Source organism: Pleurodeles waltl, chromosome 6 (genome assembly GCF_031143425.1).
Source record: "Pleurodeles waltl isolate 20211129_DDA chromosome 6, aPleWal1.hap1.20221129, whole genome shotgun sequence".
NCBI classification, from domain to species: Eukaryota; Metazoa; Chordata; class Amphibia; order Caudata; family Salamandridae; genus Pleurodeles; species Pleurodeles waltl.
The window spans coordinates 1,384,663,639-1,384,682,054 of NC_090445.1; the positions used below are offsets into that span (position 1 = coordinate 1,384,663,639).

At 41.8% G+C, this 18,416-nt stretch overlaps 1 protein-coding gene across 1 annotated transcript in view; it reads left to right on the top strand.

Moving 5' to 3' along the window:
- The window catches only part of EPHA8 (EPH receptor A8), a 1,152,754-nt gene that overhangs the window by 531,475 nt on the left and 602,863 nt on the right, over positions 1-18,416 (top strand). The window contains exon 3 of the mRNA XM_069240710.1: positions 3,295-3,958. Within this exon, the coding sequence (XP_069096811.1) occupies positions 3,295-3,958 (664 nt within the window). The remainder of the gene's footprint in view (positions 1-3,294; positions 3,959-18,416) is intronic.

Genomic DNA, 18,416 nt, shown 5'->3' on the forward strand with positions numbered 1-18,416 from the left:
AAGGCAGTGCAAGTCACTGCCTTGTGGCTCTGCCTTTGGAAAGTGTTCCATGGATGGAGCATGGGTGTTCCCATACATCCACCCATGGATTTCGGTGCAATCCCCGATTTACCAACACTTGTAAACCTGGGAATTCATCAAAATACTACACCTTTCCAAGCGAGCCACAATGAGGAGAAATATCTTTATTCCTCTTTGTTGTTTCCTCTTTCTAAATGTGATGCATACTTCAGCACACTTAGAAAGAGTGAAAATCCTCAAATTCTTGTTTTTGTACAGGACATGTCTCCTCCTCCACCAAAACAGTCCTGCCTACAACGCAAGCACCCTTGCACCATGACACAAGGGTGCCTACATTGGTGCTAGGCAGCAGATTGTGTGCCAGTGCAGGCAGAGAGCAGGAATGCACCATATATTGTAAAAAATGGTACAATCCTGCCCTCTCCTTTCCGCACAGAACAGTAAGTTGTCTTGCTGTGTTGCATTATGTAAAACCTGGATAAATCGGGCCTTCAGTCTTTATGAGTGAAATAAGTACCAGATACATATTCTTCTTCCCTTTACTCAAACTCTGCATAGATTATTTTCTAGTCTGAGCTAATGAGGCATACGCATGGGTCCACACATTGTTAATGGCTAAGTAGAAATGTATTTTTCTGAGTACTTACAATGTCCTTTCATTATCATTTTTGGCATATTAAAATGTTTTATAGATGATGTCTAGGGCTGGAGAACAAAGGTATCTGTTTCCCATTGTTTTTGTTAATAATACATGTCATAAAACAGCAGATAAAACAAGATGTACCCTTCGGGGCTTTAGTTCAGTTCCCTTTTGGCACTGCTTCCTGGGTGTTTCATTTACATATTGGAGCAGGCCATCGCTCCTCGCATCTAGTGTGAAGCAATTGGCAAGCCCCTTTCCGTCATTGCTCATTTGAAAGAGATGATCTTATTTTGAATAAGTCCACACTAGCGTTTTAGTAGTTATGATGTCAGTGACCTTAAGTGACAACGCAATTCCCCATCATGTCTAATTACACAACGGCAGGGTCAGCTCACACAGCCAAAACTGCCCTGTGTAAGCACAATACCCCCTACACAATACCCCCTACAATGCCACTGAGTTCAGTGAAAGAGATGACAAATAGTCCTTTCACATGGATGGTGACTCCTGAAGCCGATATAGCCATGAGCATAACTGCACCACTGTATTTTCGAAATTACTAGTTCTTATACAGGGAGTCAAAGTACAGCACAAGAACCCTCACTGCTATGGACAACATGGACCCACCTGCATCATCGTCTGGCCAAAAGTGATGGTGTACCTCAGAAGAAGATAACAGAGATGTTCTTCTTCGGCTGCAGATGTCTACCTGTGGGGAACCTCGCTGCCAATCGGCTGAAAGAATCTTGGTCATCTTCAATCTCCAAGTCTCAAGTAATGGGACCTGGGCATGCGGCGTGTGGGTTTGAGCTCTGAGTTACAGATGCACAAGGTCCTGAGACTGATTGCCAACTATCTGCTTGAGTCCTACTCTGCAGACATCTAGAAAAGTGAGGTTCTTCACTGGAGAATGTGCAGCAGAAAGGCTTTCTGTTTTAATGGGCCAGCTATCATTCACAGTCACACTGTCTCGCACTCGTCTTACTGCCAGAGAGCAAGGACATCTGAGGTTGTCAACAGACCAGGCTCCCACACTGGAAAGAACACAATCTCTCATCAACCATGAAGGCTGCATGTGAGCTAGGAGCCAACTAAAGTTGGTTAACTTGAGCCCACTCACACAGGAGATCAGCACTCCCACTTAGTGAAAATGGTGTACAATACAATCCTAAACATGGCGCATCTCTGGAACATGAGTCACCATTGTTCGATATTTTTAGTCAGCATAAAAGCTGTATGAAATAAGTTATGAGAAGCCTAATACTGCATTCTGTATTAAAACATATATAGTTAGAGAGTCTGATCTGCTATCAGAAGTGTGCATGTGTATAAATACCGTACCCTGATGATAACTCATTTTCTAACTTCAGAGCCCGTGGTCTCTATATTACAGCAGGTCACATCTGTGTTGATCTCGAAAGTTCAACTTGTAGACTGTTTATTCGTGAAACCTACATAGTTCACTTAAAATATTCATGCAAAACAAAAATATCACTATAAATATAGTCTTCTTATTTATGTTGACAGACATTCCAGTGTGTCTTTTATACATGATCTCAACTAGTATCAGAGTGCTCTACACCTACAGAGGATTCTACATAGGAGAGGCACAGTGATTTTAGCCACATGGAAATTATGCAATATGCGCAGAATCACTACATTAATAGTCACATGCCATAGCGAAAATAACAATGCAAGACCACACTTTCAAAATCAGCAGCTCATCCACTAGACCACAACTCCACCTGCTCGATACTTCTCAGCCTCCATTTTGGTAGCCTTTAAAGGCAGCGAGTTCTTGTAAGTTAGAGTCCATATTCTATACCTCAGAATATGTGCTGACCATCGGTGCAGGTATATGTATCATTATGTGCCACTTAAGTCTATAGTTTTCAAATAGGGCCCAAAATTAGGTGTGTCCCATGGGCCTCAAACCATCACGATGGCACTGTTCAAGCTTTCTGCTGTGCTCAAAAATACTTCCTAATGACAAGATGCACCTCAGTCAATCAGGGAGCATGCACTAAAAGTTAAAGCTATAGAGCATCAAAGAGTCCTTCACAACTCTGAGCCACTCCTGGATCAGAATCCTTTGTGAGAGCCTTTCCACTATGGACTCCAAGTTGATAAATAGAACTGCATAATGTATATTTCCATAGGGAACAATCTTTTGAAGATGTATTTTACTCATTGATCACTCCCACAAATGGGAGCTCAAAGTATTGTAGGCTACTCAAACTAATCCTTATGCGAAAATGTAGGCAGCTACCTTGTGTTTTAGTGCATGATGCGTTAATGTACATCTAGCCCTAAAATTAAACCAGACTGAAAGCATGAATTACATCATTGTCTCTGGAAATGACTTTATTTAAATGTTGCCATCAATCATGAAATGTGTCACTTTTTTCTGGCATCTGTTTGTGCCATGTTGTAATGTTTTAAGTGATAACACATCTTCACAACTGTCCATGGTTGATACAACTTAACTAACTACTTTTAGAGAAGAAGTTATTGACATTTATCTTTAAAGATGATTATTTGTTTGTTGTTTGTTTGTTGTTTTTAAGTAACATTGCTTTCTGTTTCTTTCTCCCTCCTTTCTCTTATCTTGGAATCCTCTCTGGTTCCAGTGGGATTCGATCAATGAAATGGATGAGTTTTTCAGCCCTATTCACACGTACCAGGTGTGTAACGTCATGAGTCCAAACCAGAACAACTGGCTGAGGACTAACTGGGTGCAAAGGGAGGGAGCTCGCCGTGTTTATGCAGAGATCAAGTTCACTCTCAGAGACTGTAACAGCATGCCCGGCGTGCTAGGGACCTGCAAGGAGACCTTCAACCTCTACTTCTTGGAGTCTGACCGAGATCTTGGTTCTAGCACTCGGGAGAACCAATTTGTCAAGATAGACACTATTGCTGCTGATGAGAGCTTCACCAGTGTGGACCTAGGGGTAAGGCGCCTGAAACTGAACACAGAGGTCCGGGGAGTGGGGCCTCTGATGAAGCGGGGCTTTTATCTGGCCATTCAGGACATTGGCGCCTGCATCGCAATTGTGTCCGTTAGAGTGTACTATAAGAAGTGTCCAGCCATGGTGAGGAACCTAGCCTCGTTTTCAGAGGCAGTGACGGGGTCTGACTCCTCATCCTTGGTAGAGGTGCAGGGAGAGTGTGTCGGCCACTCGGAGGAAAGAGACACGCCAAAAATGTACTGCAGTGCAGAAGGGGAATGGCTCGTCCCCATTGGGAAATGTGTCTGCAGTGCTGGCTATGAGGAGCACAGAGATTCATGCATAGGTAAGTGTTAATGACTGCAGTTTGGTGATTTAAGGCTTGCTGATATATGACGAATCACTGACTATTATCTGTTTTCCTTTGATTTATTATTCAAACAGTTTCAAGCAAATAAAACCACATCAAGTGCATTTATCAGCACTCCCACAGTCTTTATGCAATGTTTACCCTGCACATGCAATCTGTTATAAAGTTAAAGTCTGAAAGCTAAAACACATTAATAAACAATATTAAAAGAATCCATGAACAGCTCCAAGGGTTGTTTGTTAATTCTCTACATATGTTTGCATGTTTACACATCTATCTATCTATCTATCTATCTATCTATCTATCTATCTATCTATCTATCTATCTATCTATCTATCTATCTATCTATCTCTTGGTCCACCCTTGTCTTGGCGAAAATTGAACTTGCATTGCAACAATAAGTCCCTTATTATGAGTGGCCTCTTGAATTCCTCGTGGCCCTTAATGACAACTACAGACTTCATTGGATTTATGCAGTTTCCAGAAACAGCAAATATTTGTTTTGTTTAAGGCTCAAACCAGCCAAAATATCTGGGTGAAACTCCAAAGGCGAATGAGGAGATACTGTGGGAATACGACCTGGAATTACTGATGTCCATAGTAAATCCTCATTTCTGAAGGCACCCTCATGGTCTCCCTGTAACCCCCCTGTAAAGTGGCCACCAGGAAGATATTGGTACCTCAATATTGATAACTCTTGGGTAGGGGTGCTTCATTTACTGGTAATGCCAACCACCATGAGGTATTAAATATGTAACTTTACTTGTACATTCCAATTTGCCAAATAATCCAGAGAAAGCTGATCTTGTAAAATTGAAGCACAAATACATAAAATCACATAAAGCATCGATTCCTCTACCTAATGCCCTTCTAAGACTTGAGTCACGTGAGGATATGTGTACTCTTTGTGTGCTTGTAGAGGCGCACCTGTACATCAGGCGTGTGCTTGTAGAATGCTATGACAGTGGAAGGTCGTCTATTATGCAAAATCTATGTAAACTAGTCTCACTGTTAATTGAAGTGGTTGAATTCATTGTTTCTACTGTGCACATTGGGAACTTTCTTTCTAAAACTACCACTACTAGGAGAGTGGGATTTCAAGTCTTTCGGTTTCTTTACAATTAGTAAATATGTATCCATGTGCTTGCCTGCATGTCACTGTCTTACTGAGGTTAGATCAGACTGTGTTCAGTTATAAACGTGTTAATGCCTTGTCGACCAAGTCATGGATACAAAACGTCAAGGGTATGAGTATTGGTGTACAGTTGTAAGAGGATACTATTGTTTTATAAACTAGAAACTGTCAGTAGTATTCAGCTAATACTGGCAAATAGGCCCGGTCTAGTGATTGCATTGCGGTAGACGACTTCCATCATAAATATTGATCACACAACTAAAGAATAATATTCTTCCCACCATTGAGGATTCATCAGGACGAACATTCCCCAGTGAAAACAGCACAGGGATGTCTGCATCATTTTTGGATAAGGGCTCAAGGCCTAAATAAAGTGCTAAGTGTTTCTGTTAAATGCCTCGTTTACATTTTAATGTATTTTACCAAAAATTGTCGTTTTCATCCAATATAAATTGTCTTGGGAACTATTGGTATATATTCTTTTTCAAGGTTCTAGGCTATTACATAACTAATCATTGCGCCTCTCTGGGTAGCATTGTAGGCATCACAATGATCCCAGTATGTACCACTGAAATATCAAATGACTGATTGCTCTGAACTAATTTCTCTCTCTCTCTCGCTCTTCTCTCGCTCTCTCTCTCTCTCTCTCTCTCTCTCTATATATATATATATATATATATATGTGTGTGTGTGTGTGTGTGTGTGTATATATATATATATATATATATATATATATTTATAGACCCTTTAACAGACATAAATTCAGCCGCCATAAAATTGATGTACTTCTACAGTTCTCTGGGTAAATATCTCTCCAATTCCTGCTATAATGATATTTCAGGGGAACTTTCAGTAATAGAAATGTATTTTGTTTTTATTTATTAATATGACTTGTATAGTGTGCACAACATTTTGGAACACAGCAGAAAGAGAAATCAGGAATTAGGGTGAATTAGAAGCAAGCGCAGGACTCATTTCGATTCCTGACAAGAACAGAAATTATTGACTAGAACTAATTAATGCCTGTATACTGAGCAGAAGACTTAGGTTTTTGGGTTCTTATAAACTTCATATGGTTTGTTTGATGTGGAGAGGCAGATAGCCTGTGGGGCTTATTTTATGGAGCTACCATATGTTTAGTAAAGACAATATTAAGAGTTCCATCATAATGGAGGCGGGGTCAAGACCTTAAGGATAGGTAGTCTCAAGGGAAAATATTGAGAAGAATGAGTCGGATAAACAAAAGCAGCATTACCGAGCATATGCGTTACACATTAGCCCTGTACATTCAAACCAGCCTTACTTACACAACGTTTAAAACATTATCTTTATTTGCTATCTTTTTTATTATAGCTCTCATTCTTGTTTTTTTAAAGCCACGTGACACGTTCTGTTTACTTTAGATTAGAAAATATAAAATGTGCTTTAGATGTAATTACTAAAACACAATGACATATGACTGGAACATTTCTAGCACTGTCCAAAAGATTAACAATGAGAATAATGTCCACTAATAGGATATGAGAGAGATACACAGGCTTCTAGCAGCTTCAGGGAAACAATACATACTTGTTTTGGTTTTCTTGTATAAAATCCCAATTGATAGACTATCCTGATACCTTTTGCGAAGTTTAGTTGTGGTGATCCATGTGTTGTTTATGAGAGCACACAACACATGGGAACATGACTTTACAGTTTTTAGTAAATATTTCAAATCAAATCAATCGTACATGTAGACCACGGCTTATCATCCATGAAGGAATCTAGCAAGTGGGTTGTGGGGCTTAGTCAGCAGCAGGGTGGCATGGCATGTTAATATGCTATAGCTGTCAATGGCAGTGGTCACTAATGTCTGTGTAGGAAAAATAAACAATGTTTAAGGAATTATGCTATAATTAAATGTTGTGAAAACACAACAAATTACGCCATGGTATTATGAATGCTTAATGAATTCAATATATTTGCTTGAGGTATTTTCTAAACAGTGTTAAGGAATATTGACATAAGATGTGTGCTCAAACATATGGTAAAGGGATCACCAGTAACTATGGAGCCTAATGCTTTCCAGCAATTCAGAAGGTAATAAGGAGCAAAATTAACTAATATGACACAATTAGAGCTTGTTAATAATCGTTGAGATGGGATATAGTTTACTGGTTGACCTTCCAGATGTCACCAGCACTAAACTACAGTTTTTAAATAGGTGGGGCCTCCATGAGGTGCACAATCTTGAACTGGGTAGAGGTACGTACACATGGAAAGTGATCATTCTTCATAACAAGTGTCACATTACAAAAGAAAATAGTGTCACTTTATTATCCATTTAATGTTTTGAAATATGATCATGCTAGTAGAAACATCAGCTTCAAAGTGCATAGGGAGAGGAAGGAGAGGGACACATCAAACAAGATTTGTGTTGCAATGATGAAGCAAAAAGTAGAATGAAGGGAATGTTGTAGGGCCTGCGCTTAGTCTCCATTTTAGATTCCACTTTTAGCATGACATAATTTTCTTATGGTGACTTTTTACATATGTTCCACTAAGATGATAATGTGTTGCATACACATTTATTTGTGGTAGGCATTGTCACCCTGTAGTCTGCACAATGCCCTTGTTTTCTTGTCCTGTGCTCATTAGGAGACAACTTCTGTTTGCTAGATGAATCAAAGTAGCTGTTCTGCACCTCTGTCACAGTGCAATAAGAAAAGGGTTTTATTGTGTAAACAGCATCCATGCTACACTGGTTCAGAGGAGCACGTTATGCTGGATTCTCATGGAAAGGCTTTGAGCTGTAACTAAGATGCAGCCCTCTGGCTCTGACCTTCATCCTGAAAAGGAAGATGGTCTGTACACTTAGACCAGCTTACTGACACCTATCACCAAGGTATAGGGATTAGACTATCCCAACTGATCTGCAAGAGGGTACCCCGCTATGCTCTCTTTAGTATAGTATAAGGAACAGATAGGAGTGCGGTAACATTACTAACTATGAACATGCTTGAATTGTTTGTATTGTTCACCATTCTAATAATGCTGATTACAGTAACATGCCTCATCTTTCTAATAATCATAGTTCATGCTTTCTTTGCAAGAATACGATCATTTCAGTAAATGTTTTCAAAATTCATTCTCCTTTCTTTCTTGTGAACACCTTGTGGCATATAATGGTGACAAAAGGAAGGGGTTAGATCTGTCTCCATGGATTCCTTGAGAATTAGAATGTTAGTGTTCGAGGTTACCGTAACATCCATAACCCTGGTGCAGTTAATGGGTTTAGATGTGGTACTGTGAGATAGCCAAAACAACAAACAATTACTGATGATATATGTAGACTAAGGGCCTGATTATGACCTTGGTGGAGAGAATTTCTCCGTCACAAACGTGACAGGTTCCCTTCTGCTGTATTACAAGTTCCATAGGATATAATGGAACTTGTAATACGGCGAATGGGTAAACACCCTTCGTCAAGGTCATAATCAGGCCCTCATTCCAAGTTCCTCTGGACATATACACTGTCTTACTAAACTCATAGGAACCGTATTACAGGAAGAGGCATCATTAGGTCGAGCATTTGAGAACTCTTGTATATACTTTTGGTTTATACATTTTTGTGGGCTTCATCACTGCCTACTTTTTTTGTTTGTTGGTTTCAGAGTCCTTTAAACATCCTTGCTTCTCAGTGGTTATATTTGCAGTTTATCCCTCCTTTTCCTGGGTTATTCACTCCTACGGGAGCAGGACCGCATTACTTGCACCCTTCCACTTGTCCCATTTTAGAAAATAGAAAATTCTATGTTTTCCTTTGTATGAGAGCAGTCCACACGAGCGCTCAATGTTTTCAGTTGCACTGCAGTTTCTGCGAAAAGTGCTGCATATCTTGTCTGGTCTCCGCTCCTCCTCCTAATTGTTTTTTTAAATTTGAGTTTAAGAGACAGCTAAATCTGTTTTCCAGTTATTCTTTGAGCTCTGACAAGTCCGTTTTGTGAACAGATTCCACTGCCGAGAGTCACCGGACCTGCGCTCTTGTCACGTTCGCGCCATCTCTGTAGCGCTTTCTTTTTCTTATTTGATTAAGCACTGCTCCGAGAGTACCTCTGTGTTTTACAACTTTCACCTCTGGTTCTCTTCTGCTTCTGTGAAACCACTACCTTCACCCTCCAGCTGTGTCACATCTCCTCTATGCTGCTCTCCTGCATTTTGTGCTTGGTATGCTTCTGAGTTCCCCCTGGAAATTGTATTTTATTTTCTACAATTCGTTACATCTAACAACATTAACATAAAACTCGGAATGCTGGACTTTTAAACTTCAAATGTGGAAACTGTCCATGCTTACCTGCCCATGGTAGGGACAGCCACCTTAAATCCCAGGTAACTTTTTTCAGTAAAATTCCGCATCTTGAAGGCCATCACCTCACAAAGAAGGCAGTAAGCAGTAGTTGTAATATTTTACAGTAGGAAGGCACCACGCAAAAGTATGACAAAAATTTGAAAAAAGGTAAATCAGAAAAAGGAAGTTTTGTAAGACATATGGCAGACCATCCAGTGCTGTAAATGAGTATATTTCAAAGATTGTATTCTAGGCACAATCGCATTTCCTGCCTCCCGCCTGCAGGACTTACAGCAGCCCCGACTTCCCACTTCAGCCTCATTTCGAAAGCTATTTCAAAGCGGCTAGGCGCATTCATCTACTTCCAGGCCTGGACTTTGTGAATGTACAGCAGTGGAAGGCGTGCCTTGCATTATTGTTGTTTTTGTTCTTCAAAGCCCCGTGTTTGCATTCAGATCTGACAGCTGGACCTCGCCAGATGAATGCTCAACACTTTTACCTGGACCCAAAGGTGACCACCACATCTTCTCAGCATACCGGATTTTGCCTTTCACAGAGCTTTTAGATATTTTAAATGTTAGGTGGTTTACTATAACCTCTTGGTGCACACATTCAGGGCCAGATGTAGCAAAGGTTTAGCGACTCGCAAACGGCGAAAATCGCCGTTTGCGAGTCATTAAAGCCACTTTGCAATGTAGAAATGCATTTTGCGAGTCGGAACCGACTCGCAAAATGCATTTCCGACTTGCAAATAGGAAGGGGTGTTCCCTTCCTATTTGCGACTCGCAATGCGATGTAATCCCATTTGCGACCGCGAATGCAGTCACAAATGGACTCGCAGTTACCATCCACTTGAAGTGGATGGTAACCCAGTCGCAAACGGGAAGGGGTCCCCATGGGACCCCTTCCCCTTTGTGTCTGGCATTAAAAATAATTTTTCAGAGCAGGCAGTGGTCCCATGGACCACTACCTGCCCTGAAAAATACCGAATCGAAAGGTTTCGTTTTTTTTTTCAAAGTGCAGCTCGTTTTCCTTTAAGGAAAACGGGTTGCACTTTGAAAAAAAAAAACTGCTTTATTTAAAAGCAGTCACGGACATGGTGGTCTGCTGTTCCCAGCAGGCCACCATCCCGTGAGTGCCCTTAATCGCTATGGGGTCGCAAATTCCGACCCACCTCATTAATATTAATGAGGTGGGTCTTTGCGACCCCATAGCGACTCGCAGAAGGTGTCTGAGACACCTTTCTGCATTCCAAATTGCGAGTTGCAATTTGCGAGTCGCTGGGACTCGCAAATTGCAAGTCGCAATTTGGAACAATGCTACATCTGGCCCTTAGCTTTTTATAAGCTCTAAAATGTGTAAGGGAACTGAGGCCTAGTCAACTAACCCAGTTAGCCCAGATTCACCCAACGTCGTGGAATGGAGGCTTCAAGGTCTACAAGTATGGCTCCTAGAAGAGAGTCAGGAGTTTAACCACAGAGACCCATCCTACAAAGCAATCTTCCCCTCCACTATCTCATTCTCTTCATGCTTCTCTTGCTGATCCATTCTCTTCAACGCTAATTTAACAATTACAATTTATAGTTAAAGTAAACCTACATTGTCCTTTTTAATGTTTGTGATGCAATCCATGAGTAAAGCCCACTGACTCTTTCAGTGCTGAATAGCATGATCTAATAAACTGTAAAAAAATAAATAAAATATGTTTTTCAGGTGCTAGATAATGTAGAAAAAATACACCACAGCCCAATTGCAGCACCTGGGAGTCAAACCACCACAATTCTATGCTCACTAATAGTAGCAACATCCACGTCTACATGTTCAATCCGCTCAATATCACTCCACAACACACAATTCAAATCCACTCTACAGCACAGAAAGCCACACAATGCTACTTCATGCCAGACAATCCCACGCCACTCCATTCCAGTCCACACCACACCACTGTGCTGCACTCCAACAAAAACAATTATTCACACATATTTCTACTAGGTAACCCTAGCATTGATGTATTCTGTTTACATTCCAGGTTCTAGTTCACCATATTTATCTCAAATAAAGTGTTGCAAACAAATCAATGCAAACGGGTGCTCTTGGTTGCCTACCACGGACAAGTCAGAAGCCAACGCATGTAGCGATCAAGGCAATTTCGTATGTGGTGAATTTTAATCCAAGATACGTAGTAGTTACTACAAGAGGCTGACAAAACAATTTCACTGCGCCTATAACATGCACAAATACACAGAAGTGGCTCGCAGTGCTACAGAGGGGCAGGATGGTGTGTGCGAGGGCGGGGATAAAGAGGAATTAATAAAATAAAAAAAACGTACCTGCATCGTTGTGGCCACCGCTGTCACCACTGTGCTACTCCTCTCCTGTGCAGACAGACTGCAGGCACAGGATCCCAGCCTGCCCTGTGGCCAAACCTGACGCTGCTCAAATCAGCGTTAGGATTGTCTTAGAGCACCCAGCCAGGGTGCTCTCAGGCAGACGGGGAGCCTGTGTCTGACTATCCAGCCCAGTAACACAGTGCCGGGCTAGGAGAGCCTACTGCGCATGTGTGTTTGGCCAGCCCGAGATGGCTGGGCAAACATACATGCGCAGTGAGTGCTTGTCACCGTCTATGGCCTCGCCCCTTTTTACCAAAAGCGATGATAAACATAGTTTATTATCTTTTTTTGTTAAACGGTTTGCAGCTGCTGCTGCTGGCGGGGGGACGCTCCTCCACCCTAGTGCGAATCCATTCAGTAACAGACCGTGAATAACAGATACAATTGGGAAATAATGGGTAATATTTAAGGGAGTATTTGGATTTTGGTTTGGTAAGCACCAACATCCACATGCTAGTCAGTCAGTCATAAACCTTTATTCTGCCCACAGGCCATAAAAGTGCAACAAAGATAAAAATACTCAATAAAATATAACAAGAAATCCGTAGATGATAAAATTCATAAGAACAGACCATAAAAACAGAAACAATAAAATGCATATACTGTAGGAGAAAAGCAAAACAGTCCTCCATGCTTTACATCAAAAATACGGGGCAGATAAAGCACAAACGTCCATAAAGCTCCTAAAAGGTTGATCAATTTAAGGAGATTTCTACTGCGGGATATATTTTTCTTATTTTCAAGGCAAGATTAACAAAGTTTCCCACTGCAACACATATCTCCAACTTTTCTAGTTTTTGCAGCTGCACAAAGGCCTCCTTCTGAGTACTGGTGTTAAAAGATCGAAAAATGGGGGTCAGGAAGTGTTTCCTGGGAAAGGCATGCACGGTGCAGAATACAATTAAGTGCAATGTCTTCTGTTGTGAGACATTATTAAATGGACAAAAAGGTAGTGTCAAGCCCCTGGCTGTATTCTTTGGAAAGGCCACTAGAAAGTTCAAAGAGTTAAAATGCAGCCTGGTTAAATAAAGCCTCATATTTCCATTGGTCTCAGTTTTTATAGGATGCGATAGTTATTGCATCTGATAGTGGATAACTTGTAATGAGGGCCTAACAGGGGTGCTGTCTCAACCAATAAGCCGTTTAAATGTCATACTCATGAGAAAATAAATGGTTTAACAAATGTTAACAATTGAATATACTTTTTCTATGTTCATAGCATGAAAAGATAAAGAAATTGATGGTCCAAATCTTTGTGGCTTTGAAGATATTTTCTTTAAAAATTACATCAAATTGCAGATAATTTTTGGCATAGATAGATGCCGCTAATCTTCAGCTATGTTGGACATTGAACACTGTTAGTCGGGAGCTGTTCTTTCACAAGGTGAGCTAGGGCAGTAACTTAAGGATATTATTTACAAGCAGAAGCAAGTTATTGAAGAAAGTTATAAAATGCCTTTTCACTACTGTGCCTTGTTTTTCAATTGCATAAATATAGGGGCATATTTATACTCCGTTTGCGCCAATTGTGCGTCAAAAATTTTGACGCACAATCAGCGCAAACATTGCCCCGTATTTAAACTTTGACGCCCGAGCCCGCGGACGACAAAATTCCGCTGTGTGCGTAATTTTTTGGATGCGGCAACCCACCCTGCATTAATGATATGCAAGGTAGGCGTTCCCGTCCAAAAAATGGCTTAAACGGCCGTGCGTCGTATTTATGCTTTCGGGCAAAAGTGACGCACGCCCGGGAGGCAGAGCCAGAAAATGAAGCACAGCCCGATTTGCGTCAAAAATTAACACCTGGGTCAGGGCAGGCGTTAAAATGGGGCAAACACACCTGTATTTAATCAGAACACACAGAACAAACAGCAGAGCAGCAGAGCAGCAACAGGGAGCCATGGAGGTAATTCTAATCCAGCATGCACGCAGACGCAGAGCCCAGCAGCAACAACAGCAGCTACAACAACACCAGCAGGGACCCCAAAGGCAGTGCAGAAGGCAGGAGAGGATGTTCCGCCCCAGAACAACCCTTCAGGGCCTCAGGGAACACAACATCATACAGAGGTACCGGTTGAACTGGCAGGCCATTCAGCATTTGCTGCGAAATATTGAACAGCAGTTGGCCCCCACTTTGGTGACACCCCACACCATACCAACAGAAACAAAGCTGCTTGCCGTACTTCACATGCTGGCAAGTGGCTCTTTTCAAACAACTGGTGCCCTGGTAGGCGGAATATCACAACCATCATTCTCTGCATTTCTGCCCAAAGTACTGGATGCCATCATTCGACTGACACCCCGCCACATCTGCTTCCCTAACACACTGCAGAAGCAGCAGGAAACTAAACAGGGGTTCTACGCAATCAGTGGCTTCCCACACGTCCTTGGTGCAATCGACTGCACACATGTACGCCTTGTGCCACCTGCTGCAACTGAACACCTCTACCGCAACAGGAAGCACACACATTCCATCAACGTGCAGGCCATAGTTGATCACCAAGGAATGTTCACCAACATCGTGGCTAAATATCCTCGGAGTGTACATGACTCCTTCATCTTCCGTCACTGCACCATCAAGCAACACTTCCAGGATGGACGGTATGGCAATGGACTACTTGTTGGTAAGTACAAAAACCTACTTATATATAAACTGCACAGCAACCCTCTAGGACACACAACACATACACCACAACAGCAACATGTCAACAGGAACACACTGAGGTCCTGACATCACTAGCCATGTTTCTTATGTCACCATTGAACCTGTCACACATCGGAATTTACTGTACAGCCTAATGTTAAGACATTAATGAGTGTGGTTGCCGAAATGTCATCTTGCAAATTGTAAGTGTCCCAATGACCTTTACATTAATCTATTGCATAAGTCTAAAGGTATGGGATGTCCAGGGTACTTTCATATGAACGTGTTAACAACACTTTCAATTTTAACTCTGCATGGAACTATCATCTCACCCCAAGTGAAGACACACGGACACCTGTATCACAAGTCACAATGCTAGGGAGGGCACACTGTACTGAAAATCCCAAAACATTCTGATGACAAACGGTTAGCAGACAAACACTTGCTCAGCCAAGGAAACAACACAATGCAGATGGTATAGCCTACAAGTATAGGATGTCACATCAGTACACAAAAGAGTAACAGACAACACAAGACAACTACTGCCATGAAAGGTCTTTTCAATAGTGCCAGCTACATCAACATGATCCCATTCTTTTTCTCTTTCAGCTGATCAGGGGTATGGCATCCAGCCATGGATAATGACACCATTTGGCAACCCGAGTACAGCTGCAGAGCGTGCATACAACGAGGCCCATAGGAGGACACGCAGCATTGTCGAGCGGACCTTCGGCATCCTCAAGTCAAGGTTCCGCTGCCTCAACATCACTGGTGGTAGCTTCCTAAATTCCTCCGAGATGGTCTGTAAGATCATACTAACATGTTCCATCCTGCACAACATTTGCATCAAAAGGAACATTCCCCTCCTGGAACCAGACCCATACATGCCTGAAGATGAGGAAGAGGAGGATGCTGCCCTGCAACATGAGGGGGAACAACCAAACACGGCTGCTGGAGTGCGTAGGCGCCAACACATTGTGAACAATTTCTTTTAAATATTATCACCATCACCACTTAATGAACTATTGTAAATAAACACTGATAAGAAACACCACATCATGGTCTGGCTAATCATTTCTGCACACCTTTAGCTCTAAATATCAGAAGAAGAGTGTCGCCTCATGGAGCATTGATGATATAACAATCAGGACACAGAAAATCCCACTACAAATGTGATGCCTATCATACAACGGTCACATACACACACAATGTAAATGACTGACATCCTGTACAGTTCACCTTTGAAGGGCAATAGCTGAGGACCACACCTATTACACACATACATGTTGGAAACGGTTCATCGCAGCATATGGCACACAACTAAAACACCATCACTCAACTAGGGGAAAACAGGCCTCATACATCAGGCAGTTGACATGCTTTTGCTTCAGGAACAGGAACGTATGACCAGACCCTTGACAGCAGTAAGTCCAACTACATACAATCTTTGCAAAGACTATCTGTCACTAGAGTTACACATAAGCAGAACATACACAGCATAAGTGCCACACATATGACAAGCATCCAGCACATCACATCCCATCTACATGTCAGCCCTCTTCTAAAATGCTGACACACCCATGCGCCTGGTCACACCCCACCTGTCTGAAGAGGTCCCTGGAATACAAATATGTGTACCCTGATATTCTCTCATCTAGACACACACACTAACAAGAGTCATCCAGTGTGCCACACTCTTTCCTATGGTATACCATTGTCATAGTACTATCTGACTGCATGGAAGTCAGCTCAAATAATACACTGGCTTGGAGTTTTTAAGGCATGGTATCACCTGTAGATTGCTTCCCGTGTGAAAGGTACTGTAGGCCATTTGTAAGCAAATCTCATCCGACAGGACTTGTGAGACACTGATGGAGGCCCCACCAGTGATCACCTCCATGAACACCACCCAAATTTACATGCACCGTCCCTGCTGATGCCTCCTACAGCATAGATGTAGTTATATTGGCAATTACACCGTTAAGCATTGCTACTAATGTTGCCGTGTAACACTGTATCTGGGTTCATGTGTCACCTTCAAAACAACACAGGACATACACAGTTTGTCATGTCAACTGTATGCTGCGACCTCCGACCAGTCTTAGTCAGACCACTGATCATGTCAATTGTGAAAGAGCTGGATCCTGATTGACCCAGCATCCTGTCAGCCTGACTGGCACCTGTCCGTGGGTCACCCTAAAGATTCCCGGTGGCCACATATAGACCACACTTGCTGTTCAAAACCTCTCTTTCCTCAGAGGCTAATTTGTCATTTGCCTCATTAATGTGTACTCAAATACATTGTATTTCATCATCTGACTTTTATTTGTATCACATTGGTTACAGTGCCCTTGAATAGCTAAATCATGGCCTATCCGTTGTCTGGGCCTCATTAATGCCTAAACTACAAAGTGTGACAGTGTACCTGGGCCATAGCCTTTGATGGTGTACGTGGCCTCCAGCAGAACCAGCAACCTGAGATAATGTCCATGAAAAGTCTACACATTTGAGGACCCTGACAGTTCACACGCTGAGTAACATTGTCCAAATAATAGAGATGGCTCGTGTGTGGTGAATACCAGCCATATTATTCTGCACAGAGGCTATGATGTTCCCAGATGCATTTCCATCCACAGAGGCCAACTTCAGTACAAATGTTGCAATGACACATGCCGGATCCTGACACCTGAGACATTCTCTCACTCAGCACACCAAGGTTGCCCAGTTGAAAGTCTCATTACACGTCTTCAGTGGCAGGGTGGGACCATCAGCGTGTAGGTTACCATGTCCTCAATGACTTTACTCACATTTCTCTCCAAAGGATACTCATTAGATACACGATTAGCTGCCACTAACTCATGATGAGACCTGGACGTAACAGTGACAACATACACCTTAACAGTTGATACTGGATCAGCATTGGACCACACACATGTACATGTACAATCCAATCACCAAAGTGGTTGCAAGCAGCCTATCACAGTAGTGTCCCAATTGTAACCTAGCATGAAGATTGAAACATGCCACTAAACCAGGTAATGCATTAAGGGCCACCTGCATCAAAAACATATTTGCAATTATAACATAAGTAACTTTGAGAATTTGCTATTAAATCTATGCTAAATGCTATGTCTGAATTTTCTAAAGAATTAATAGGGCAAACTTCAAATGGGCAAATGGTATTACAGATTTGCAAAAAGAGAATCATACTCAATTTGCATCTATGGGCCTGCTGCCAATGGTTTAGCATTACAGAAATTGGGAAAACTGTTGATTAATTCGCAAGTCAGGAACAGCAAATCCCAGGGTGCTGGGGGCCTAAGTCCCCCTTTGCTGCACCCCAATTAAAAACTTTTTACGGACAGGTGAAGCACACACATGCTTAAGGGGCATGTGTGCGCTACATGTCTATAGTGAAACATATTTTTGCTACATTAACTTGTAATTAGCACATGGTTACCCCCAAAAATTGTTTAGGCGTCAATTGCATTACCTGAATGGTCATTTTGCAATTTGGAAAAGCTTGATACATGTGCTCACAAATTAGCTAATAAAGACTTCCTGTTAGCTCTTTCATATTTGGAAAGTCGCAATCAGCAATTATCTACATGTGTGCGCAATTATGAGTAATCTCCATTTTGGCCAATCATTACTATTGCACTGTGAATGCCTTCCATACATCCTGTAAGGCACATTTGCTTTCCCTAACCCCAGTATTTATCATTTAGCACCGTTAGGTGAAGCAAATTTTCATGACTCATTTGGACATAAAAAATACATATTTGTCATTATGTGTCATATTTTCACGCATACAGCTTGTGCGTCATATTTTTTGACGCACAGGAGTGCAAATAATGCTGAATCCAAATATTTTTAATAATTGGTAAATAATATTTGGATGCAGCATAATTTCCACCTCTGGAAGTGTAAATTATGCC